Source organism: Phyllobates terribilis, unplaced genomic scaffold (genome assembly GCF_046119375.1).
Source record: "Phyllobates terribilis strain yellow unplaced genomic scaffold, ASM4611937v1 Scaffold_98__1_contigs__length_5973952, whole genome shotgun sequence".
Lineage (NCBI taxonomy): Eukaryota > Metazoa > Chordata > Amphibia > Anura > Dendrobatidae > Phyllobates > Phyllobates terribilis.
The window spans coordinates 551,096-579,095 of NW_027362858.1; the positions used below are offsets into that span (position 1 = coordinate 551,096).

Genomic DNA, 28,000 nt, shown 5'->3' on the forward strand with positions numbered 1-28,000 from the left:
GACCTCCAATAATTTATCCCACATTTGTGTTACCATAGGGTAGAGGAACACAGTACTGGCTATCTTATTGGGTATACTAATTTGTACTAAATGAGGTCTTCCTGATGGGCGTGGGGTGTTGTTCTTGGCACGTTTATAGATGGTATGAAGAGGGATGGCTCTCATATCTACTTTACTATAGGGAATAAGATAAGTGGCTGGAGTTAGCCGGGCCAACGTACAAGTCCCCCCTACTCCGACTGGGAGCCATTTATATGCATTATTCCCACAGACCCAATATGTGGCTGATGGCAGATCCCATAAAGCAGACTGCTGTAATACTAACTTATGTACCAAATCAATAAAAACGGTGTTATTTGATAACATACACCATGAAGGCATTTGTCCCAGGGGGCTACAATATCCATCATTCGGATTGCCAAATGTTGGATCACTAGGCTTATATTCAGAGGATTCATTACAAGGGATATTACCAGATATTTTATAACATGTGTCATTGGTACCTTTTATAAACAGATTTGCATGTACCCATGAGTGATTATGAATGTATCTTTCCAACAATGACGGTTTAAAAGCATCTGCCGTACTAGGAGTAGCATTAAAACTGATTTGTAGACCTTCAGTTGGTATGAAGCCTAAATTAGTCAAGGAAGACTTGTTTCTGGGCACCCATTTGTTTCCTTTAAGGGCAGGAAATTTTAGGTGTCTACTGGTGGCAGTAAGATTTCCTTGCCACCAGGGGAGATACAGTGGTGTTCCATAATCTACTAAACTTAGTAGCGTTATTAGCAAGGGCGTCGCTACAATTGGGCCAGTTTAGTATTTCTTCCAGAGTGACTGGGACCGCCAGAAAAGGCATACTAGTGGCTGAAACTGGTGAGTGAGTACATATCCAACAGTCACTGATCGGGTTGTTCTCTAATTGACTCAATTCCTGTACCAAAATCTGGTGGTGAGTAATGAACTTGTTATTAAAAGGGTCAGTATTCTGTTGTAGGCTATTCCTGGTATTGATTAATCTAACCATACATATTATCATAAAACATCTCAGGATGGTTGACGTTTGCAATGTGAAGCATGGATCCATGTTGAACTCCCTTCAAGTTTTACTGCACTTGGTATGGTCCGTCATACAATGGTACTAGTCCGTGTTTCCAAACATGCCTCTTCACATACACATAAACTCCGGGCTTGAGGGTATGATAACCTTCTGCATCAGCTGGATCTGGAATAGAAGATGATACTAACGCATGGGTGTTAGTTAAGGCTTTGGCAAGCTGAATCACATATTGCACAACATGATCTGTTTCTTCTGATAATTGTTGTGGGGTAAATCGAGCTATAGCTGGTTATTACCCAAATAGTATCTCATAGGGTGACAGTTTGTTTCCCTATGGGGGTGGTGCGTATGTGGTATAGTGCAATGGGAAGGAGTTCAGGCCACTGGGCCGTAGTCTCCTGCATCATTTTGGTCAATTGCCTTTTCAGTGTGCCATTCAATCTCTCCACCTTGCCGCTTGACTGAGGATGGTAAGGAGTATGCAGCTCCACTGTTGATCCGATCATGGTAAGTATTTCTTGATATGCGCATGAGGAAAAGGCTGGTCCCTGATCACTTTCGATAACTTCTGGGACTCCATACCGGAAAACTTCTTCGGAGACCAGCTTCTTGGCAGTCATGTTTGGAACGGCGAATGCTTCTGGCCAGCTGGAAAACATATCCACTACCACTAAGCAGTATTCATATCGTCCTGCTTTAAGGAGAGTGATATGATCAACTTGCAATTGTTGGAACGGATACTCTGGTTTAGCAAGGTGTTTTGTCGGTACATTCTGTAATCTGCCTGGGTTGCAGGTTTGGCATATTGTGCAACCTTGTTTTGTGCGCTCAACACGGTGGAAATTCCTGGGGCCCAATAGAGTTTCTGTACCAGTAGCAAAGCTTGATTCTTCCCTCAATGCACCGGTCCACGGGCCCAGGCTGCAACGGCCTGATATAGGAGTCGAGGCAAACAATACAGTTGTCCCTTTTTCCATAGCCCATCTATCAATTTAGCACCCGCCTCCTTCCATGACTGGTGTTCTTCTTTAGAGACTTTTTGCTATGTGCAGCGTAGCTTTGTGATTGGAGGGACCGGTTGATGATTTTCAGCAGGTTGATCCTGGGTTGGCACGGAATTTAGCTGTTTGGTCTGCTGCCGCGTAACAGCCATGGACATGGATGTTGGAAGAAGAGCTGCTTGCTTAGCATGGAGATCAGCAAGTGCATTACCTCTTGCTTCAGGGGCATCTGGTCAGGTATGAGCTTTTACCTTTACAACAGCCAACTGTCTTGGTAGTTGTACTGCTTCCATCAATTGTCTGACTCTTTCAGCATTTTTCACAGGAGAACCTGCAGTGGTGACAAAACCTCTCCTTGCCCAGATCTCCCCAAAGTCATGTGCAATCCCGAAGGCGTATCTCGAGTCAGTAAATATACACTGTGTTCCAAATTATTATGCAAATAATATTTTCTCAGATTTTCCCAAATTACCTATATGAATTGCAGTCATTTTAATTTTCCAGTCAAATAACTATTAGAGTACAATTGAAAGGTTTTTGTACAAACTGCCTATGATAACAGTATATTTAAAAAAAAAAAAACCTCAAACTGCACTCAAAATGCATGTTCCAAATTATTATGCACAGCAGAGTTTTCAACCTTTTAATTTTAATAAAGAACAAAAAAATGGTCATTTTTGAAATTATAAGCATTAGCAGGTTATTACAAACTGAAATCAAACAGTTTTCAACTCAAAACTTTATTCTAGGTGATGTTACATTTGCACATAGGACCCCTTGTCCGGAAGGAGCTTCTGAACTCTCTCGTCCATTGAATTTATCAGGTTTTGGATGGTTTCTGCTTTAATTGTTTTGCATGAGGACAGAATACCCTCCCAGAGCTGTTGCTTAGATGTGAACTGCCTCCCGCCATCTAGACACTCCTTTTGATGATGCTCCAGAGGTTCTCAATGGGGTTGAGGTCAGGGGAGCATGGGTGCCACACCATAAGTTTGTCCCCTTTTATGCCCATAGCAGCCAGAGATGCAGATGTGTTATGTGCAGCATGAGACGGGGCATTATCATGCATGAAAATGATCTTGCTGCGGAATGCACGGTTCTTCTTCTTGAACCATGGAAGGAAGTGCTGTTTGAGAAACTCAACATACATTATGGAGTTCATCTTTACCCCTTCAGGGATCCTAAAAGGGCCGACAATCTCTCTCCCCATGATTCCAGCCCAAAACATTACTCCACCTCCTCCCGTAGCCGTGTTTGCATGGGGTGTCCATCAACCAGCCATCCTCCACTCCATCCATCTGGACCATTGAGATCATTTCATGCATGATAATGCCCCGTCTCATGCTGCACATAACACATCTGCATCTCTGGCTGCTATGGGCATCAAAGGGGACAAACTTATGGTGTGGCACCCATGCTCCCCTGACCTCAACCCCATTGAGAACCTCTGGAGCATCATCAAAAGGAGTGTCTATGATGGCGGGAGGCAGTTCACATCTAAGCAACAGCTCTGGGAGGGTATTCTGTCCTCATGCAAAACAATTGGAAGCAGAAACCATCCAAAACCTGACAAATTCAATGGACGAGAGAGTTCAGAAGCTCCTTTCGAACAAGGGGTCCTATGTGCAAATGTAACATCACCTAGAATAAAGTTTTGAGTTGAAAACTGTTTGATTTCAGTTTGTAATAACCTGATAATGCTTATAATTTCAAAAATTACCATTTTTTTGTTCTTTATTAAAATGAAAAGGTTGAAAACTCTGCTGTGCATAATAATTTGGAACATGCATTTTGAGTGCAGTTTGAGTTTTTTATTTTTTTAAAAATATACTGTTATCCTAGGCAATTTGTACAAAAACCTTTCAATTGTACTCTAATAGTTATTTGACTGGAAAATTACAATGACTGCAATTCATATAGGTATTTTGGGAAAATCTGAGAAAATATTATTTGCATAATAATTTGGAACACAGTGTATTCACACGTTTTCCTTCGGCCTGTTGACAAGCAGCAATCAGAGCTTTGAGCTCTGCTTCATGTGCTGACATACTGGGAGGTAAGGCTGCAGCCTCTACCAATGTATCTTCAGTTGTGACAGCATATCCAGTATGAAACTTGCCAGAGGTGACAGCATATCTTGATCCATCAGTATATAAGGTAAGTTCTGGGTCATCCAAGGGTACTTCCCCCCACTAAAACAAGTGGAGTTGACTCCGCAGTCATTAGTTCCAGACAATCATGTGGTGGAGCATCTTTCCCCTCTCCTTCAGGTGCTGGTAGCAGGGTGGCCGGGTTGATGGTGGTGCACCGGTGTAATTTCACATTTTCTGGCAAAATCAACGTACACTGCAGCTGCAGGTGTCTCTGTGTGGACAGATGTTTAGGTTGCTGTAAAGCCAAAACAGCTGCAATATCGTGTGGAGCATAAAGGTGAGTCTCATGTCCAAGGATGATGTCCACCGTTTTTTCAAGTAACTGCTGTGTGGCGTGAACCGCTCGTAGACAGCTGGGGGAGGCCCTGGCTACCGGGTCCAGACGCGCTGAGCAATAACCGACCGGGCGCTGCTTTGTACAGTTTCTCTGCGTGAGTACCCTGGCGGCATGCCCTCCTGTCTCAGAGACATACAAATGGAAAGGTTGAGCATAATCTGGGTTTCCAAGGGCAGGGGCTGTCATTATCCTTGATTTTAGTTGCTCAAAGGCTTGTTGCAGCAGTTCTTGGTGGTCCTTGTTGTTTACACCAGCCAGAGTGTCTTCTTTTAATGCATCATATAGGGGTTGCATCAGACGTGAAGCGCCTGGGATCCATTGTCTGCAACATGTACATAGTCCGAGGAACCGTTGCAGCTCTATGGGATCTTTTGGGAATGGTAGTAGGTAGATGGTCTTTCTTTCTTCTGTGAGATGTCTGGTACCCTGAGTAAGGCAGTGGCCTAAGAAAACCACTTGACCAAGGCAAAACTGAAGTTTCGAGGCTGAGACTCGACAATTCAGTTTTGCTAGATGCTTGAGGAGGCTAACACTGGCCCTGATGGACACTTGCTCCATGGGGGCACACAAAAGAAGATCATCAACGTATTGTAATAGTACGACCTCAGAGTTGTCCAGCTGCCACGGCAGCAGACAGCTAGACATGTTCTTTGCAAACTGATTAGGGCTATTCTGCGCTCCCTGCGGCATCACCGTCCAAGTCAATTGCCTGCCCTGATATGTAAATGCAAACAGAAACTGACAGTCTTTATGTAGTGGAATGCTGAAAAAGGTGTTTGCTAAATCAATTACTGTAAACCAGGCTGCGGTAGATGGTATTTGTGAGAGAAGTGTATGTGGGTTAGGCACCACAGTAGTTTCCAAGACTGTCGCTACATTTACTGCCCTCAAATCCTGCACCAATCAATAAGCGGGCGGCTGCCCCGGTTGGGATTTTTTCCTTACGGGGAACAACGGCGTATTGCACGGGGAGACGCAGGGGATTAGTGCCCCTTTCTCTAACAAGGTGTGAATTTGCTGGTGTAGACCTTGTTCTTGTGCATGTGTGAGCGGGTACTGGCGAACCTTGGGAAAGGGCGCTCCGGGCTTGAGGTACACCTGTATTGGTTCTACCGGCAATCACCCAATGTGGTCTGGGCCTTGTGACCACAGAAGGGATTTCCTCTGTGTATGGAGCTAACCTGGGATCTTTTGGGAGATTTCCAATCGTATCTGATATGTTAATCATAACCGTGGGTAGCGCCCGTAAGATGCAGACCTCCTCTATGTGTGCATCAGAGTTTGGATCCTTTAAACCATTGACCATTGTCCTGGTATTGAATTCGGGATCGGAATTTAGACAAGAGGTCTGCTCCTAAAAGATTTACCCGGCAGGTCGGGGATATGACAAATTGTGCCATTACTTCCGGAAATGGGCCAATCGGAATAGGTTTAGTGAGAGTGTGTTTGTTAGGTCTGCCATCTACACCGATCAATATTAGATTGTCGTTAGAAAATTGGACTGGGAGACCCTGGGGCAGTTCAGTGGATTTTAAAATGGAGTTGACTGCCCCAGTGTCTACCATGAACTTCACCGGATTCCCTCCTACTGGGATAACTACAGATGAACAGAGCCCGGGCGTGGTTACGGGCATCACGATGGCAGACTCTGGTTGGCCTCCATTTCAGAATGGATGGTCTTGGGGGACATTTTCTCGTGAGTCTCGTGGGCCGGGCGTCCTATTTCTAGATAGGGGGGCTTGGGCAGTGCACTGGCTAGCAGGGGTGTGACAGTCCCTTTGGAAATGTCCCGTCCGGCCACACCTCCAACAATGAAGATGGGAATTCACTACTGGTCTTTTCCCGGGATACATTACTCGCTGATCAGGTACCGCCATGGGGTAATAGTGAGGCTGTAAGGGAGGATACTGTGTTGCGGGTACTGCAGGTGCTGCAACTGCCACTGCAGCGGGTTTAGATTTGGGCTTAACCGCAGAAGCGGTCCGGCCGACACTTTTCTGGAAGCTTTTTGCTACCTTTAGGGCATCTCCTGGGGTGGCTGACTCAACATCTGGTCATACAGCTAATATCGCGTCCTTGATTTCAGTCCGTAACCCCTGGATAAAGGCGGATACTAACAGCTGGCAATGAGTTTTAGTATGTAAGGAGAACCCAAGGTCCTTATAGACCTGCATAAGGCGCCCATTAAACTTCTCAGCTGACTCTCCCTTCTCTTGAGTGACATCTGTGAGGGTAGTGGATTGATCAGCCAACTTATCCTGAGCCCATATTTTAAGGGCTTGACAGAAGTCAACCCAACTCTCATACGTATTGGTGTCTAATGCTCTATTATATGGGACAGCTGCCTCTACCATGGGATAATATCCTTCACCGGCTTTTACATGGAGCAGGTGTAAAAGATCTTTCCTTGTTGTTGAATATATCTCTCTATCTGCGGCCATGCCCCTGTAAAAAGCCATGGGGGAATGTTCGGGATCCGGGAGACAGTTACACAGAATATCCGTCTGTACTGGGGTAAATGGGGTATATTTGGGTGGGCTGGTATTGTGGTCCGCTTCCTCCATTTCCTCCATCTTTGTGAGAGGGGGTGGAGGTGGAGGGAAATCAGCATGAGTACTGATTGTTGGGAGATCTTGGAGGCAGGGGAACACTGTGGGAGACCAGATATCGGGTTTGATTAGTTGAGTGGCATAATCAACGAGATCCCTGTCGATGGCCAAGAGTCTTATCTCTCTCAATTTAGTTGGATGCGTGGCGATGTATTGCTTTATAGCCCCGACTATTATTTTGGCCGCGTCTTGTTTTGGATATCCAAAAATACCGGTGGAAATAAATGGCAGGGCTAGGGTTGGGACCGCATGAAGCTGTGATGCGTATGCTATGGTGTTTTGAATTGTTTCTGTAAGCAGGTGTTGTGACCTGGGTACATCCAGGGGATCATATTTTGGTCCCACCGCATGTATAACATACTGACATGATAGCTGTCTCGCTCTTGTAGCCATCACTTCTCCTTCTCTTAACGGACCGTGGACACGGATGTAATCGTTGGATGTAATTTGTATTGTAGGTCCCCCAATACAACATATTTCTGCAGCTAGCCCCCCCCCCCCATGCTGTAGTTTTGCATTTGCTGCGCTTACAATGATCCCAACTTGCTGTTGCGGTATACTCCCCATGCCTATTCTCAGTATAGTGGAAAATTCCGAAGGACCATTCAGCAAAACAGACGCCACCTCCTGGTACTCGTGTCCATGTTCTATTTCCCCAGTTCGGGAGAGGGTGAATAGGGTAGAGTTCGCAGGTCCCTGGGTCTCCCCGAATGGAGTGTGGACCATGGCGGGAGCAGGTGGGGCAATGGTTTATAATACCCGCCATCAGCGTTAAGTAATGGGAAGGTTGGTGCTACAACACTGGGTCTGCGTGTTCCACAATTATAATACGTCTCGCACCATCCCGGATTGGTGACCCAACACACTTTACAAAGCCTGCCTTCTGGGTTATATGGTGGTGGCTGGCCACCAGTGGGAAGTGCAGGGTATTTAATCTCCTTAGGTATAAATTGCTCAGTTTCCGGATTCAGAATCTGGGGTACAGCTACATTTGTGGGGGTAGGGGATGCTTCTTTAGGGGCTTCAGATTCAGTTTGTGGACACATAAGTTGGGAAGGGGAATCTACTTCCTCCTCTACCTTTTCCCCATCAGCTTCATTTTGTAGCACAAAACAGCCAGTCTTTGTTACAGTGCTAGATAATTTTACTTTCTTGACATAAAGATAATTGAAATAACCTGGCTCCTCCTCTATTTAAACATATCCATCACCACAAATCTCATGTGCAACTTTCTTAAACTTTTCAGCATCTTCCAACAATCCACAGTCAACTAGTCTTCCCCTTTTCTGCCGGATTCCTTCGTCCCACAATGTAGGCTGAAGTCTCCCCTCCACGGGATAGTTTAACAACTTAAACACTTTTGGTGCATTCTTAAATGATCTTTTCCCCTCTCGACCGACCATGATAGTCATCACATCCTCTCCCTCCTGAGGGGGAGACACTTTCTTTCTGCTCCACGTAAACATTGATTAATCACTGCACTGCTGTCTTTCGACTGACAAAGATCCTTGATTTGTGCACAGTATGAGTCTGGCCGGCCTCAACTGTTCCACTGACTCGCCCCTCCCTTCGGGGAAGTCACATACGGTACTAGGTGAATGGAGGAGAGCTTGCGTCTGCAGCCCTCCGGACACTCGATATACTTATATCTGTGTGCGTGTCCTACCCAATATTCGATCACCTGCCGCGACTGATACTAATAGTGTTCAGTCTCCTAAGAATCTTTGTCAGAAGTTAAGGAAGATTCATACAATATTCACTTGTCAATCCGAGGTGGTACTGCTTTAAAAGTTATCAATATCAGACCCCTAATGGGACTACACCCCTATAGTCTCAACTTTGACTATATCCAACCAAGACATCCGGAGATACTGCAAACAACCACGCACCACGTGGAAACCACGCCAAACGGTCAGTATCACTAGTAAAGAACTCGGGCACTTACCGTGGCTTTTGTGGGGGATGATCAGTCCCAATTCCAGTGGGGGAGGCCGAAAGCAAGTCTCTCTTTGTGGATGTCCAGAGGTGGTGGGGCGTCCCTGGTTAGGGATCCGAGTCACGGCACCAAGCTGTTGAGGGAGGGCAGCAATGACCCTTCATGGTTGACCAAGTGAGTGTCAAATTATTATGTTACAAGGTTGATGTAAAGGACATATCGATATTCATGCTATAGTTACTTCATTTTGTGCTTGCTTCTAAAATGATGTTATTATTACACCTTGCATAGCATACATTATTTCATTCTTTTCTCCTGCTTCACATGCAATTTTCTCACAAGAATCTTTTCTCTCAAGAACATTCTATGAAACACCCTGCTCCTGTTATCTAACTAGTCTGAGCCGGGATGTATAACCTTGTAACTTTCCATCATGTGCCGAACTAACGATAATATGACCATATGTGTGTTTCTGTAATAATCGTACTAACATTGGTTTAAGCCTGTAGTACGGCTGTAGGTGATTGGCTATTGATATACTCAAAACAATATATAATGCTAAGTAAAATAAATGGGATTAGAGATTCTCCGAACAGGAAACAAATACACAAGCCGGGAGCTGAGCACAGAGGACTGAACCAGAGGAGAACAAGGCTGTATCTGGCAGCTTCCGGCAATATGCTTCCAGCTTTAGTAGGGTGTGGTGCTTTCCAGTTGGCTGAAGCAGGGAGCAGATTACTCCAGCTGGACAGCACACACACCCATACTGCCAGACTGGATGGTACTACTGGTCCCAGGCACCCTAATCTTAGTAGCTGGACAGAGCCTGCGCCGCCCAGAGCTTCTGGTTCTGACGTCTCCTCCATCACCAGCGCCGCCTGCAGGATGAATAAGGCGGCTTCTGGTGAGAGAAGCAGACATCGCAGGAGCAGATCCCAGAGGAGATGGGACCCACCATTTGCAGAAGCCCTAATGTGACCAAATTGCAGAAAACAAGAGCAGTAGAAATCCTCATAAAGGGACACCATTTTGGAAATTATAACCCTCAGTGAAATAATCTATAGGAGTTGTGACTATTTTGACTCCACAGGCACTTTCCGGAAATTAGCACGCAGTGGATGTTGGAGAGTGAAAATTACAAATATATAATTTCATTACCCAACACATAGTGCCCAGATTGTGCTCCAGGAGACACACACCATCAATTAAGTGGGTTCTTCTCACTATAGTAATGTCAAGTAAATGGATGCTAAATGTGTTTTGGGCACACTGCAAGGCTTTGAAGTGAGGGTGAGATTTGACTTTGGGAGAGTGGATATTGCTGGATTGGTTTATGGAAGCCATGTTGCTTTTCAAAAGCCTTTGAGCCACTAATAATGTGGAAACCTCTGGTTTTCTATTGACAGATGATGGACCTGAGTGGGGACTTGTTTTTTGTGAGATGAGTAGAAGTTTTTATTGGTATTATTTTTGCCTACATAACATTGCTTGGTGGCTTTTTATTCCATATTTGGGAGGCAGAATTAACAAACAGTTGAACACTACGATCCACTGGTTCATCCTATGAGGTTTTCTATTACACTGTGAACTGTTATTGTCTTGGTGAATAATGACGGCTAACATAGGACAAAAAAAAAATCACAGAAAAAGATACAGCCTTACTAACTCCAAATCATATAACAAATGCACTAGCAGGATGCCACAGACCCCCATGATAAAGGGTGGGGGGGCAGCGCAGGTGAAAAATACTGATGAAGCAACCACTCACAAACCTACCAATTCATGGGGGGGTGGTTGCCTAGTATTAAAGATGCACACAGATGAAGCTTGCATAGGACGCCAGTCACACAGGTAGGTGTGATGCAGTGTCTGGCTTAGGATAGTGATGATGCCCATACTATTAGATCAGGAGGGCTGCCCAGCACTATATAAGTGCACCCCACATGGACAGACACCCCATTACACCCAACCAACACTAAATTGCTAATGCATTTGTTATCTGATTTGGTGTTGGTAAGGCTGATTTTTTTCTGTGATGTTTTCTTGGTAGATAATGATACTTTTACATAAAGTACATTTTTATGGAGAGTTTAATTAGAAATATTCAACATTATAAATTTTAAGGATATGTTATTCATAAATAATAATTGGTTTTATTCTTGGCAGATGACTGTACCAGGAGATCAGAGGGACAGCTGACATCTTCAATTTTTAAATCAAATGATCTTGAGATCCCCCAAGATGCAATTGAAGTGAATGCCATTACTCCAGATATCCCATCATCCATTCACAGCAAAGATCTGTCATCTCATCATTTGAAACAGGTCCTGTCTTCTAATTCATTACCGACTACTAAGGAAAATCAAAGTCACAAAATAAGCATTAAAAAAGAAATTGCTCCTAAAACAAAGAAGCAATTTTCATGTTCAGAATATGGAAAAAGTTTTTCCCTCGAAAAGTCTTTTCTTGGGCTGTGTGCCCACTTTGCGTTTTCCAAGTGATTATGCTGCGAAATTTCCTCAGCATAAACGCTTGGGAAACCCTTGGTAATCCGCCCCCCAGACTCCCCAATGACAAGCCGCAATGTCAATGCCCATGCTGCGGATTTTTCCGCAGTGTTTATGCTGCGCTCAAAAATCCGCAGCATGTCCATTAATTTTGCGGAAACGCGGCGTAATCGCTGCCATTGACTTGCATTGAAACGCATAATATCCGTGTCAGTACATTTGTACACACGGATATTATGCGTTTCTATGTGCGGATGGTACCCAAGTCTGGAGGAGAGGAGACTCTCATCCAGACCTGGGTACCATAGAAACTGTAAAAAAAAGAATTTAAAACAAAAAATAAAGTTCATACTCACCTTCCGATGTCCTCCCGGTGTTTTGTCTGCTCCGTCCGGTCTCTTGCAATGCTCGCGCTGTTGTGAAGAACCTGCCATGACGTCAGAGTCATGTGACCCATCACATGGCTCAATGACATCACCGCAGGTCCTTCACAACAGCGTGAGCCGCCCAACACACCGGACGCAGCGGAGATAACACCGGGAGGACATCGGAAGGTGAGTATAAACTTAATTTTTTTATTTTTTAACATTCTTATTCTTTTTTTTAACTAACTTGGTCACACTACTATAAATCCATGCCGGTTGCATGGATTTATATAGTGTGAACAAGTTGTCAAGCACTTTTCCAAGTGATGCTAAAATCGCTCGGAAAAGCTCTTGATAACCCGCATGCAGAAATGCATGCAAAGACGCTTAACAAACGCTTCTACCCGGCGGGATAAACGCATGTAAAAAACGCATGCGTTTTTCCTGCCAGGGAGAAGCGTAAAAAATATGCAGCATTTCTGCATCGTGGGCACATAGCCTTAAACATAAAATCATTTACACAGCAGAAAATAGATTTTTTTGTTTCAAGTGTGGGAAATTTTTTAACCAGAAATCAAATCTTGTTAATCACCAGAGAAGTCACACAGAGGAGAAGCCATTTTCTTGTTCAGAATGTGGAAAATGTTTTACAGAGAAATCAAGTTTAATCAAACATCAGAGAAATCACACAGGGGAGATGCCTTTTTCCTGTTCAGAATGTGGAAAATGTTTTAGCCGGAAATCAGGTTTGGTTAAGCACAAGAGATCTAATGTGATAGAAGATTACAGTCCGGGGAAGACGGGAAACATTCATATAGACGACCGGTGGAGATGTAGTCAGTGAAGAACTCTGGCTAAATATGTTTGTAGAGCCATAGTAGAAGATGAAGATGTTGTCCTCCTCATGAAGTAGTTATTTCTCATGTCACATGTAATGAATATCTCCTGCAGTATTGCTAATGCTGATTGCAGTGTCGGTAAATGAGACGAGAATTAGCTTTATGGAAGATGAGTCTTTGAGAAATGTGTTCAGCTACAGACTCCGAGGAAGAAACTGCTTGTTGTCTGTGGCCTAAAATATATAGGTTTTATTAGTAGATGTAAAGAAGAAAACTAAATACTGTAAAATAATATATCTCCTCATATGTTTCCCCTTATTATCTCCAGTAATTGTATTATGACACAGGATTTTTATGATGTTACATAGGCTCATCATCTTCTCATTCAGGTCCCTACAATATTAGATCCTCTCAGTGAAGATCTTCTATTTAAGAGAATTTTCCTAATGGACCCATCAAAGATGGATTTGGATAGAGACAAGATGGCGGAGAGGATATTACAACTCACCCTAGAGATCCTCTTCCATCTTACTGGAGAGGTGAGAGATTCTGATGACGTCACATTACACCATTCTTATCTATGGGAGTAACAGATGGACAGAACTGGAGAGGTGAGGACTCTGGAAATGTCTGGAGGGAGATTTATTTATATGTCTTTCCATAACCAGGATTACATATTAGTGAAGACCTCTAGTGAGCGCTGTCAGGTCCATGTGTCTGAGGGATGGGGAAGACCCCTGAGCCCAATCACAGGGCCTCCATCTCACCCCTTCATACATGAGGACATCAATGACCGGAAGATCGTAGAACTCACCTACAAGATGATTGAGCTGCTGACTGGAGAGGTGACAGTGCTGGGAATACTGGGATATTATACAGTAACCCAATGAAGGATCGGGGGGATGACTATATCATTGTATGTGTCAGGTTCCTATAAGATGTGAGGATGTCACTGTCTATTTCTCCATGGAGGAGTGGGAGTATTTAGAAGGACATAAAGATTTGTACAAAGACGTCATGATGGAGGTTCCCCAGCCCCTCACATCACCAGGTAATAGACAGGACTAAATACACACAGCCTATAATTATCTGTATGTAAAGAATAAATTCAGTCCCTGTATGTGTTTCTTCCAGATCTATCCAGTAAGAGGACAACACCAGAGAGATGTCCCCGTCCTCTTCTTCCACAGGACTGTAAACAAGAAGATCCCAGTGTTCCTCATGATCATCAGGTAGATGGAGAGAAGGTGTCATGAGATCTCCCCTATGATGTGTAGACGGCTGTGAAGGTCTTGTGCTCAGTCTTGTTTTATCCACCAGTATTATGTGTTTTCCTTTTGTGTAATGAGAACGGTGGAGGTGGCAGGATTAGAGCTGATCATAGATGGGACTTCTCATCTGTCTGTGACTTTTACAATATTTGTTTCAGGGTGAAAATCTGACCCATATTAATACTACAGAGACATATGTGAGGGGTGATGAGCGGTGTAAAGAGGAGATTCCTACATATGACTACCCAGGTGAGTAGTAACCACTAAATGCAGAGAAGTCACAGATTCTTCTCTGTCACCGGCTGTGGCTGCTTTATCGGTGGTGTAGTCCGGCCATATCACAATCGTGTGATCACCATTTTGCCTCTAGACCACAACATTCTCCTTCACCAAAAACTGTTCAAATGATTTTGGGCATTGAAACCCTTTTCCATAGAACTTACAACCTGGAGGATCCACCTCCCCCCTGTGATTAGGAGACGTTACCTGCCCAGATCTGTAAATCACAAAGCCAGAAAATCACTTGAAGAAAAATATAATGATGGGTCTGTAAGAGAAAGCGGAGGGTAATGATGCTGTTGGTTTCCTAGGACCCTGATATCTTATTGGATGACTCTACCTTCTCTCCCTTCTGTGCTGCTGAATGTCCTCATATGGTCCCTACAAGACCAGGTCCAGTCTTTCTGGCCAAACTTCACTTTTATGATCGACAACATTAAATGTGCAGTGAGACCAAGTGTGAATTTTGTACAATAACAACAGAGTTTCCCTTTATCCTGACTTTTCAGTTTCTTTTAAAACCGACTAACTTCAAACCAGATTGTGATAAACTAAACAAAAAAAACAAACATTACACCTGTGCCATGATATATCTCTAAGCTAAATTTAAGACTCCTCATCTCTGCACTATTATAAAAAGTTCTCTTTGAATGTCTAATATTTCTTCTTGAAACTCATCTGACAGAAAATATTGTCCCTTACGATAGTTTAGATTGCCAAGAGCCACCGAGCTCCATACTCTAATTACCACAGAGAGGTTTCACCACTAGTTACTCACTACTTACTGATGGAGACTGTTGAGTTTGATAATTTCAGTAGATGTGTTATTGTCTATACTCACAGTTTTGCCTATAGTAGTTAGTGCCCAAAATACTCTGATTTAACCCCTTCCTGCAGCCAGTTTTGTGTTCCTATCTGGGCCCATTTTTCAAATCTATGGAAAAATACTCTGGCTTCTCTTCAGAACGTAAAAATCTTTTGCCTTTTACTAAAGATTTCCATGGAGAGGAGCAAAACTAAGTTTTGTGAAGATATTTTTTCTATTTTTTTTTTTTAAACACAAATTGAGAGATTGCGGGAAATTTTACTTTGATTTTACAGAATGTCTGCAAAACTGCTGAATGGTTTGTGGTATCGGGGTATTTATTTTCTGGGCTTTGACTGAATGCTTCATCTGCTCCCCCAAACCCGCTATGTGATTAAACCACTAAACCTGTTAAAGAGGTTATGTACGGTTGTCCTGAGGAAGGAGTCGGTGGTCTCTGAAACGCGTAGACAATAAACCTACATTTTTATCCATACTAATGGTTTGTCGTGACTCCAGAGGACGCAGAAACAACGTCCTTTCCCAGCACCTATCTCTGACATTTTTCAAATCTGACGTGTGTCACTTTATGTGGTGAAAAGTGTTGGAATTCTTCACAAAGGATAATAGGAAACAAATGGACCTTACAAATAATTTTCCATCTTCTCTTGAATCTGACAATACCCTATATATGGTTGTACACTACTGTCTGGGCACATGGCAGGTTAAGAAGGGAAGGAGCGCCATTTAGCTATTTGAATGCAGATTTTGCTGGGATAGTTTGCAGACACAATGTATTGGGGAAACTGTTCATGGTCACCTGGCAGCTCAAAAGTTGGCTACCACAAACAGGCTTGGCACTATCTACTCCATTTTCCAGATCCCAGGGTTTGCCTTGCTCATCATCTTTTAACCCCTCTACATGGATTTGGACTTAGACAGAGACCCCCTAAGCTTGGGCCACAGTGTTACCTAATGTTCTGTGGTGTGAGATGGCAAGAAGAATAGTCAGATAGCCGGGTCAGAACATGGAGGTCAGAGAAAATACAAAATCACACAAGAGTAGTCAGTAAACGGGCCGAGGTCACAACAGGACACAAATACACAAACCGGGAGCTGAGCACAGAGGACTGAACCAGAGGAGAACAAGGCTGTATCTGGCAGCTTCCGGCAATATGCTTCCAGCTTTAGTAGGGTGCGGCGCTTTCCAAATGGCTGAAGCAGGGAGCAGATTACTCCAGCTGGACAGCACACACACTCATACTGCTAGACAGGATGGTACTACAGGTCCCAGGCACCCTAATCTTAGTGGCTGCGCAGAGCCTGTGCCGCCCAGAGCTTCTGGTTCTGACGTCTCCTCCATCACCAGCGCCGCCTGCAGGATGAATAAGGTGGCTCCTGGTGAGAGAATCAGACGTTGCAGGAGCAGATCCCAGAGGAGATGGAACACACCATTTACAGAAGCCCTAATATGACAAAATGGCAGAAAACCAGAGCAGTAGAAATCCCCATAAAGTGGCTCCATTTTGGAAATTATAACCCTCAGTGAAATAATCTATAGGAGTAGTGACTATTTTGACTCCACAGGCACTTTCTGGAAATTAGCACACAGTGGATGTTGGAGAGTGAAAAGTACAAATATATAATTTCATTACCCAACACACAGTGTCCAGATTGTGCTCCAGGAGACACACACCGTAAATTAAGTGGGTTCTTCTCACTATAGTAATGTCAAATACATGGATGCTAAATGTGGTTTGGGCGCACTGCAAGCCTCAGAAGCGAGGGGGAGATTTGACTTTGGGAGAGTGGATATTGCTGGATTGGTTTATGGAAGCCATGTTGCTTTTCAAAAGCCTTTGAGCCACTAATAATGTGGAAACCTCTGGTTTTCCATTGACAGATGATGGACCTGAGTGGGGACTTGTTTTTTGTGAGATGAGTAGAAGTTTCTATTGACATTATTTTTGCCTACATAACATTGTTTGGTGGCTTTTTATTCCATATTTTGGAGGCAGACTGAACAAACAGTTGAACATTACGACCCACTGGTTCATCCTATGAGGTTTTCTATTAGACTGTGAACTGTTATTGTCTTGGTGAATAATGACGGCTAACATAGGGCAAAATAAAAAAAAAAATCACAGAAAAAGATACAGCCTTACTAATACCAATAATCGTACCAATTCATGGAGGGGGTGGTTGCCTAGTATTAAAGATGCACACAGATGAAGCTTGCATAGGACTCCAGTCACACAGGTAGGTTTGATGCACCGTGTCTGGCTTAGGATACTGATGATGTCCATACTGGGTAGGAAGGCTGCCCAGCACTATATAAGTGCACCCCACATGGACAGACACCCCAGTACACCCAACCAACACTAAAATGCTAATGCATTTGTTATCTGATTTGGTGTTGGTAAGGCTGATTTTTTTCTGTGATGTTTTCTTGGTAGATAATGATACTTTTACATAAAGTACATTTTTACAGAGAGTTTAAGTAAAAATATTCAACAATATAAATTTTAAGGATATGTTATTCATAAATAATAATTGGTTTTATCCTTGGCAGATGACTGTACCAGGAGATCAGAGGGACAGCTGACATCTTCAATTTTTAAACCAGATGATCTTGAGATCACACAAGATACAACTGAAAAGAATGCTATTACTCCAGATATCCCATCATCCCTTCACAGCAAAGATGTGTCATCTGATCCTTTGAAACTGGTCCTGTCTTCTGATTCATTACCAACTACTAAGGAAAATCAAAGTCACAAAATAAGCAATAAAAAAGAAATTGCTCCTAAAACAAAGAAGCCATTTTCATGTTCAGAAAGTGGAAAATGTTTTACAGAGAAATCAAGTTTAATCAGACATCAGATAACTCACACAGTGGAGAAGCCTTTTTCCTGTTCAGAATGTGGAAAATGTTTTAGCCGGCAATCAATTTTGGTTGCGCACAAGAGAATTCACACTGGGGAAAAGCCTTTTTCCTGTTCAGAATGTGGGAAATGTTTTTTCCAGAAAGCGCATCTTGATAGACATCAGAGAACCCACACAGGGGAGAAGCCTTTTTCCTGTTCAGAATGTGGGAAATGTTTTAACCAGAAATCAGATTTGGTTGCGCACCAGAGAACTCACACAGGGGAGAAGCCGTTTTGCTGTTCAGAATGTGGAAAATGTTTTAGCCGGAAATCAGTTTTGGTTGAGCACAAGAGAACTCACACAGCGGAGAAGCCTTTTTCCTGTTCAGAATGTGAGAAATGTTTTAACCAGAAATCAGATTTGGTTGAACACCAGAGAACTCACACAGGGGAGAAGCCTTTTTGCTGTTCAGAATGTGGAAAATGTTTTAGCTGGAAATCAGGTTTGGTTATACACAAGAGAACTCACACAGGGGAGAAGCCTTTTTCCTGTTCAGAATGTGGAAAATGTTTTAGCCGGAAATCAGGTTTGGTTAAGCACAAGAGAACTCACACAGGGGAGAAGCCTTTTTCCTGTTCAGAATGTGGAAAATGTTTTAGCTGGAAATCAGATTTGGTTATACACCAGAGAACTCACACAGGGGAGAAGCCTGTTTCCTGTTCAGAATGTGAGAAATGTTTTAACCAGAAATCAGAGTTGGTTAAGCACCAGAGAATTCACACAGGGGAGAAACCTTTTTGCTGTTCAGAATGTGGAAAATGTTTTAGCTGGAAATCAGATTTGGTTATACACCAGAGAACTCACACAGGGGAGAAGCCTTTTTTCTGTTCAGAATGTGGAAAATATTTTTGCTGGAAATCAGGTTTTGTTACGCACAAAAGAATTCACACAGGGGAGAAGCCTTTTTCCTGTACAGAATGTGGGAAATGTTTTAACCAGAAATCAGATTTGGTTAAGCACCAGAGAACTCATACAGGGGAGAAGCCTTTTTCCTGTTCAGAATGTGGAAAATGTTTTAGCCAGAAATCAGTTTTGGTTGAGCACAAGAGAATTCACACAGGGGAGAAGCCTTTTTGCTGATCAGAATGTGGGAAATGTTTTAGCCGGAAATCAGATTTGGTTATACACCAGAGAAATCACACAGGGGAGAAGCATTTTTCATGTTTGGAATGTGGGAAATGTTTTAACCAAAGATCAGCTTTAGTAATACACCAGAGAAATCATACAGGGGAGAAGCCTTTTTCATTTTTAACCAAAAATGTTATCTTCATAAAGGGGTTGTCTACTACTAGGACAACTCCTTCTCATTCCTCATGTTTAGCCTTGTTAAAATAAAAACACTGATACGCACTTCCTGTTCTGGCGCCGTTCCATTGGTGTCACAACTTGCTTTTCCGTAAGGATCACACAAGATTGTTGCATCACACAATCCTGCTGCCAATCAACTCCACCTTCAGACGTATTGTACATCAACAGGAAGGACATGGCATGGACATAGCACCAAGAGAACGCACACACTGAAAGAACTCTCTTCAGACCGTGTTCTTGGGGGAATTATAAGCAATTTACAGCCTCAAACATGACTTTCGATATGGGAAAGAAAGAAGAGATCAGAGGTTAATCTGAGGTCCTCCACCTCTGTCAGCATGTCTGGTATGCAGCGTGTCTTATGGAAGGTCTTATCTTCCTGCTCCGGAGCTATTACTGCCTCACCTCAGCGTGGTAAAAGAAGCAGTCTTAACCCTCATGATGCCAGACAGCTCCGGACTGTAAGTCCTGCTCCAACTTCTCTCTTAATGTAGGCCTCACAAGAAAACAGCTCCACAAGTCTCCCTGTACTCTCACCAAAGCCCACATACTGAGCAGTGCTTGCTTCACAGGGACATTTACCCCCCAGCCACAGGTTATTCTGATATGGGGAACAACATAACTTATTTGTATATCAGATTGTGTCTATCCCTACTAAAGAAGATATGGAGCAATATATTCAGAGGCTGGAGACCACATACAATACTGAAATACGTCCCCTCACTACTATCCTGTCACAGCTTACTGACAAGGTACAGAGATTAGAGGATAATGTCGTCCAAGTTAGAGGCCATCATAATGCTCAGAAACTAACACTGGATCGTCACAGCCAGTAAATAAATCACGTGTTTAATATGGTTGATGATCAAGAAAATCGCAATAATATCTGGATAAGGGGTATACCTGAAAGCATCAATGCACAAGTGATTATGCCAACACTGCGATCATTATTCATAATATCCCTGGTGACCCTATTGATAAGAAGCTGGAGATTTATAAGGCGCACCGTACAATAGGCAATCATGGCCCAGATCTTGAGCATCCAAGGGACATTATCTGTCGCATACATTTTTTCAATGTAAAAGAGGCCATTGTGAGGAAAGCAGAGGAGTTGGGTCCTGGTGATTTCAATGGAAAACGCATATAATTGCTCACAGATCTATCCTGAATGACACTTGCTAAAAGAAGGGTATTGAAACCACTACTTGATGCCATCCGGGAAAATGGCCTGATGTACTCTTGGGGGTATCCATTCCAGCTGTATATTTTCAAAGATCCAAGCAACATGAGACCTATTTGTGATGCCCTGGACATTCCATATATCTGACTGGCCACCTGCTCCACCATTGCCACAGAGAGTTCCAGCACGTCACAGAAGGTGTTCAATGGATCAGGAACTTGATGGTGATGCTGCCAGATGGGAAAGGAACCTGCCAATCATATGAGCTCCTGAAATGAATCTAGTCTTCCCTGATGAGAGACAGTTTGCCGATGCTTACTTATTTCTTTAAGCATATAATTAGATACATCTACATAGAGCATTAGGTGCCACTCTTCCACTATATAGAATGTCTAAGTTCATATAAGATCTTAGACCGGCATATAAGTTGAGTTCACATGATACTACTGTAATATCAGGCTGTATTACATTACTTGTTTTATATTCCATGGTTCCACCTAATAGGAATCCTAGAACCGAAAGTTTAACTTACGCCTGTAAAGACAACCTCCAGTTAGGGACTTGCATTGGGATCTGCTTGTTTCGCAATTTCCTACTGTTTTGATATATTCATAATCTATACTTCTTAGACACTGAGAGGTAGACGTTACTATCTACCGTCTATACTTCCTCTTTTCTCTTAATCTTTCTCTCTTCCATTCCCCCTTTTTTTCATATAATATGGCACAACTCAAAACTTGTTCATTAAATGTCAGAGGACTTAATGTTCCAGAGAAAGGAGCTCAAGTGTTTTATCGTAGGCATAAACAGCACGTACATTTTCTCTTTTTCAGGATTCACACTTTAGAGGCGATCATATACTGTACCTCAGATTACTAATAGATAGCATTTCTCTGGGGCGCCAAGATGATTAATGTTTTGAAGTCTAAGGTGCTGAGTATAGGCCGCCACAGATCACTGCTGCATACTATTGTAGAAACACTGACACGGAGAGGAGGTATGCGTTAAGATCTCCGTCTACTCCAAAATTTTGACTTTGGAAAACTGCTATCTCCCTAATTGTGACCAAATTAAGACATGCCGTCATTACTTAAACAAACTAAAATATTTTGTGGAGGACCTTATCATCATTGGAGGTGACTTTAATTTTGTCTTGGATCCTTCTTTAGACGCGTCCCTGGGCTGGAGTCACCAATCTAAAACACAATCAAAAGCTTTGCTAAACGTGCTCCGGTCTCAACCGGGCGATGTATGGAGGATACTACATTCAGACGTAAAGGATTATACCTATTATTCTCCTTTACACAATATGCATAGCCATATAGTCCTTTTCTTAATTAGCCGTCACTTGCCTTCATGGCAACCTACATCTCAGGTAGGAATTACTGTATGGTCAGATCATGCTCCTGTATATTGTAATCTGACTATACCTGACTCCACCAAGGCTTCAGATGTTGGAACCTAAATGATAATCTGCTGAAAGACTCACTCTGTGCTCAGACCTTCTTGAGACTATAGACTCCTTCAAATATATGAGCATGATGAAACTGCCTTACCATTTAAATGGGAAGCACTCACATGCGTCCTCAGAGGGATAATAATAAAACATAGATTAAGGCTAAAAAAAAAAGGAGAGAACAGCTAAAGTCTCCCATTTGCTTGAGCGGATTGATCTCCTTGACAAACAACATAAATGATCTGCTTCCCTCCAGGTATATGTAGACCTGCTTTACACTAGAAGGGAGCTAAAGTAGTTTTATGGATGGGGTACTCGCAAATATTGTGTAATTTCAGGGCACCTACTTATGGAAGGAACCAAGTGGAAGCTTCCATTCTCAGTACTAGATATGGGGCCTCCTTGAGAAAATGACTTAAAATGTCGTACACTAAAGTTAATATATAAGGCGCAGGATAGGGGTAAAAATATTTTGGGAATTGGAAAGTACACAAATTATACTCCTTTATGGCACAACTATAACTTACCAGAGCTACATAAACTAAAAAATGTTAGTGAGTGGGAGGATAGGGGTATATGTTTGGTGTCACAACTCTTGAGGGATGGATTATTCAAGAGGTTAGAACAAATAAAAGCAGATTTTAACCTTCTGCATAGGGTGTTTTATCAATATCTGCAAATACATCTTGCATATAGTACACAACTAAAATAAATGCCATGCTGATTGACATCAACCAATAGACACCATTACTACATCGTTGGATACCAAAGGTGTAATATCCCTTATTTATAGGCAGTTACTGGCCCTACATTTGGATAAATATCCTTTGATAGTTGTAACGGATCCAGAGGTGGAACCTCTGAGCTGCAATACAAAGGGGAAGTCCTTGTAAGGAAGCGGGTGACTGCCAGGGAAGGCAGGCAGGAAGTCACAGCAAGTGACGGGGACAGTCTCTGGGTAAGCAGGCAGGTTGTCACGGCAAGTGACGGGGACAGTCTCTGGGTAAGCAGGCAGGTGGTCACGGCAAGTGACGGGGACAGTCTCTGGGTAGATGGCAGGAGGTCACGGCAAGTGACGGGGACAGTCTCTGGGTAGACGGCAGGTACCTTCAACCCAGCGGGCAGATAGACACGGCAGGTACTGGCAGGTGCTTTTGGGTAAGCAGGTGGATAGCCGCGGCAGGTGCTTCCGGATAAGCAGGTGGATAGCCGCGGCAGGTGCTGGCAAGTGCTTCCGGATAAGCAGGTAGATAAACTCAGCGGGTGCTGGCAGGTGCTTCCAGGTAAGCAGGTAGAGAGATACAGCAGATGCCGGCAGGTAGTAGACAGGTGACAGGCAGGAATCAGGCTGGACTAGACAGGCTAGCGGAGGGACCTGAGGGCTGAAGCAGAGGTGAAGACACAGTGTGACAACTGTTGCTCGGGCACCTCCATTTTGGAGGAGGTGCCTTAAATGTGGGAAGTCCTCTGGCCATTGGCCGGGGACTTTTTAGGAAGACGCGCGCCGTCCTTTTAAGAGGGGGGGAGTGCGCGCGCGCGCGCCCTAAGCACTCTGCTGGAGGAGGAACGCGCGCCGGCCACAGCAGGGAACGGAGCGCAGGGAGAAGCCGCGCCAGGAGCCGGGGGGCGAGAGAGACGGTGTCCCTATCTGACATGGGGCAGAGACGCCGCTGCGACGACAGAGACAGGAGCGCTGGAGGGAACCACGTGAGGAGTGCGGAGGTGAGAGGGACGGCGTCCCTGCCTAGCAGAGGGCAGGGACGCCGATGCTACAATAGTTAAGACATGGGAGGGGGATGAGGGTCCCTTATCTGAGGAGCAATGGGGGAAATACTGGATTTGACACCGAAACTTTCATTGTGAGTCACAAAGATTGTCCCGAATTCTTCTCATTCAGAGAGCATATAGATCCCCAAGTATTTTATTTAAAATTGAAATACAAATGGATGACACATGTCCTAGATGTGGTTAAAATGACGCCCACTTGATGCATATGACGTGGGAATGTGTAAATATTGGCGACTACTGGAAGGGGGTGATCGCTCTTGTACTATCTGTATTTGGGATACAACTTCAGTTGGAACCTAAAATCTGTATCCTAGAACTCCTGGGAGAGGACGTAGATCCAGACTCCCATATGGCAGTAGGTAGCTCAAGAATATTATTCCAAGCCAGATAGTTGTTGGCACTACATTGGATAGACAATTCTCCCCCAACGATAACAGAACTAAAATCCAGGATAAATAACACTCTATGCTTGGAAAGGGGATCTTATATTAAAAGGAACTCTCTTAAGAAATCCATACACATATGGGAGCAATGGTTAATTATCCCAGGTATTACTTCAGAAATACTATACTGGACCATTTGTACATATCCCTGCAGAAAACCAGGAATTTATATCCTTATACCTAAGGTGTCAGCAAATAATAATAATTGTCTCAGTCCACACAATTGTCCCTTTTTAGATACAGTGCTGGCCAAAAGTATTGGCACCCCTGCAATTCCGTCAGATAATACTCAGTTTCTTCCTGAAAATGATTGCAATCACAAATTCTTTGGTATTATTCTCTTCATTTAATTTGTCTTCAATGAAAAAAAACACAAAAAGAATTGTCCTAAAGCCAAATTGGATATAATTCCACACCAAACCTAAAAAAGGGGGTGGACAAAAGTATTGGCACTGTTTGAAAAATCATGTGATGCTTGTCTAATTCGTGTAATTAACAGGACCTGTAACTTACCTGTGGCACCTAACAGGTGTTGGCAATAACTAAATCACACTTGCAGCCAGTTAACATGGATTAAAGTTGACTCAACCTCTGTCCTGTGTCCTTGTGTGTACCACATTGAGCATGGAGAAAAGAAAGAAGACCAAAGAACTGTCTGAGGACTTGAGAAACCAAATTGTGAGGAAGCATGAGCAATCTCAAGGCTACAAGTCCATCTCCAAAGACCTGAATGTGCCCATGGCACTGTGGCTAACCTCCCTCTTTTTCTATTGATGTCCCAATAGGGGAAAAAAAGCAGTGAGATATTTATGTGCAAATGTAAAATTACTGTTCCAAAACCTTGTACTATAGAGCGATATTGGGTTTTATATCATTGTAAACCGGTTCTTGTATTGTTTACTGTTTTTTCTTTCTTTTCCTTTTTTTTTTTGTCACAAAGTTTGTATAAGAAAAACAAAACGTTGGTCTTTCTTTCTTTTGTTAAATAAAAATGATCTGATTGAAAAAAAGAAAGGAGCGAAGGTCTTTACTAGATCAAACGTATAAAAAATGCCAAGATCACATGTGAACGTACTCGTACGAATTCACAGATAAATGTTGTCTCTCATTGACAAGGAAGTTACATCCACGGATACAAAGGACATACGGCTCCGGCAAAGATTAAGAGACCACTGAACAGTTTTCTATTGGAAAGCATGGAAAGACTGGTGGAAAGCATGGCAAGACGAATGAAAGCTGTGATTAAAAATCATGGTTAGTCCACCAAATATTGATTTCACATTTAAAACATGAGTAATTTGAGGTCTGAAAGCACTGTTTCCTTTTTAGTACTTTGACATTTTACTTTGACACTTTATCATTTGCTGCAAATAAATTCAAAATTTTTAGTTTTGAATTTCGGAGACCTGTTGTCAGTAGTTTATAGACTAAAACAACAATGTACATTTTACTCTATAATATACCTATAAAGAGAAAAATCAGAGAAACTGAAAATTCTGCAGTGGTCTCTTAATTTTTGCCAGAGCTGTATGTATCCAAAACAAAAGGAGCCCCACTGATATAAATTCATAACCCCACTGACATAGCCGACGCATTTCATTGCTGTTATAGCTCACTATATAATATTCATGGAAAATATATACATTTTCTTGAAACAAAAATTGACAAATATATTATGGACACTACCTTTCCTTCCTTACAGACCCCTGAGCAGGAGGTACTAGACAAAGCTTTCACTGAACAACAGATAGGACAGGCCAATAAATCATTCCCTATCGGGAAGACCCCTGGGCCAGATGGATTCAATAATAGATTTTATAACATGTTTGCACCTCTGTTATTACCATTAGTGTTCAATAATATCTCAGAAGACTCCCCCTTTGCCCCCCAATCACTTGAGGCTCACATAACAGTTTTATCAAAGCCTGGAAAAGAACTAAATGCCTGCCCTAATCTTCATCCAATATCATTAATATACGTTAAAATATTCTCTAATATAATTGCATCATGGCTCTCCCACTACCTACCCTCAATTGTTAGTAGCGATCAGGTTGGCTTTGTTAAGGATAGAGAAGTGCGTGATAATACAAATAAAACGTTGTTAGTTTCACATGCAAAAAAACAGGGGATCCCAATGTGCCTTGTTTCTATGGACGCTGAAAAAGTGTTTGACAGAATGCACTGGACTTTCTTGAAGAGCACCTTACGAAAAATTGGGTTAGGCTCTTTCTTGTTATCTAAAATTCTATCCTTCTACACTGACCCTAAAGCGATAGGGTAAACGGCCTTCTATCTGACACATTTTCTATTAAAAATTAGATAAAGCAAGGGTGTCCCTTATCACTTTTCCTATACACATTGGTGATGGAACATTTCGTGGTAGCATTACATAAAAATCCAGATATTAGTGGAGTTACTATAGACTCACATCACTATAAACTAGCTCTATACGCAGATGACTTGTTGCTCTATTTTGAAACCCAATTATCTAATTTCCTTCTATACTAAATGAATCATTTCCTTCTATACTAAAGGAATTTGAAGAATTTGGCCAAGTAAGCGATTTTAAAGTAAACTACTCTAAATCAGAAGCAATAACATAAGACAACAGCTAATTTTTAACTTTCCCTTTTAAGTGGCAGAAAGACACATCTAAGTACCTCGGTACACAAATTCCAGGGAACATGGATGATCTGTATAGCTTAAATTATATCACTGTCCTTGAATAAACTCTTCAAAATTTAATGAATTATAAATTCAATCCCTTGTCCTGGTTTGGTTGTATTTATGTGATAAAATGGACATTTTGCCAAAACTTCTTTATATATTCCAGACCGTTCCTATCTGCTTTCCTCAGACCTTTTTCTCCCATCTCGACAACGCTCTTAGGTAGTATGGGGAACGCCGAGGTCTAGGATACGTTTTAAAATATTGTGATGTTCCAAAAATAAAGGGGTGTACTAGTATGCCTGATCTAAAAAAATTACCATCAATCTTTGATTCTTATGAGAGCAGTGGACTGGTTCACGTCTGTGGTACATAAGCAATGGGTGAAACTGGAAGGGAACCTCTATCCCTGGATACTCACATCTCTACCTTGGATTGACTAAATACATGTACAAACTAAACAATTACCAATACCCACTCAACACTTTTTGAAAACATGGGATCAAGTCTTAATCTCTTCATCTATACCACGTAGGTTGGGTCCATTAACGCCCTTGTTTGGCAACCCAGATTTTCCCTCTGCTTCAGGTACGAACTCATTTCTATTCTGGGACTGATCTGATGACCTTAGATTGAGACACGTTCTCATGGGATCAGGCTCTTTTCTTTCCTTTATAGAACTTCGTGGCTCCTTTCCAATTAGGAGTCTATCCTGCCTGGCTTATTTCCAGCTCAGGTCATTTATAAATTCTCACATGTTACTAGTATAAAAGATGAACTCACTCTGTTTGAACCCTTAATCACGCAAGTAGGTCCTTGTACTAAACTTCTATCTTGCATACACAAAGCAACACAAATGGACACCAGCGATGACCCTCTACCCTTTACTGGGGTTGGGAGAAGGAATTGGGTAGTCAAATTTCAGAGAAGGATAGGCAAAAAACATACATAATGCCAGAAATGTCACTGACTGCGGAGACGTCTCCATGTAGCGTCTTCACTCCGGATATCACTGTACAGGAGCCGCACAGTTCACACTGTGCATCCACTGAGGCCCCTGATCATGTG

General features: G+C 42.7%; 1 protein-coding gene, 1 long non-coding RNA gene and 1 other non-coding gene across 3 annotated transcripts in view; 2 read left to right on the top strand and 1 right to left on the bottom strand.

The window, feature by feature from the left end:
- The window catches only part of LOC141198589 (uncharacterized), a 44,669-nt gene that overhangs the window by 2,398 nt on the left and 14,271 nt on the right, over positions 1-28,000 (top strand). The window contains exons 3-9 of the mRNA XM_073663012.1: positions 11,263-11,420; positions 13,197-13,346; positions 13,476-13,652; positions 13,735-13,858; positions 13,942-14,039; positions 14,237-14,327; positions 17,735-19,130. Of these exons, the coding sequence (XP_073519113.1) occupies positions 13,254-13,346; positions 13,476-13,652; positions 13,735-13,858; positions 13,942-14,039; positions 14,237-14,327; positions 17,735-19,130 (1,979 nt within the window). The 5' untranslated portion in view covers positions 11,263-11,420; positions 13,197-13,253. The remainder of the gene's footprint in view (positions 1-11,262; positions 11,421-13,196; positions 13,347-13,475; positions 13,653-13,734; positions 13,859-13,941; positions 14,040-14,236; positions 14,328-17,734; positions 19,131-28,000) is intronic.
- Positions 64-28,000, bottom strand: LOC141198590 (uncharacterized). The gene is made up of 3 exons (XR_012270492.1): positions 27,881-28,000; positions 9,106-9,229; positions 64-1,225 (listed from the first exon to the last, which is right to left on the bottom strand). It is a non-coding gene; the product is annotated as an uncharacterized lncRNA (long non-coding RNA).
- Positions 15,302-15,419, top strand: LOC141198667 (U5 spliceosomal RNA). Its single transcript, XR_012270519.1, has one exon. It is a non-coding gene; the product is annotated as a U5 spliceosomal RNA (small nuclear RNA).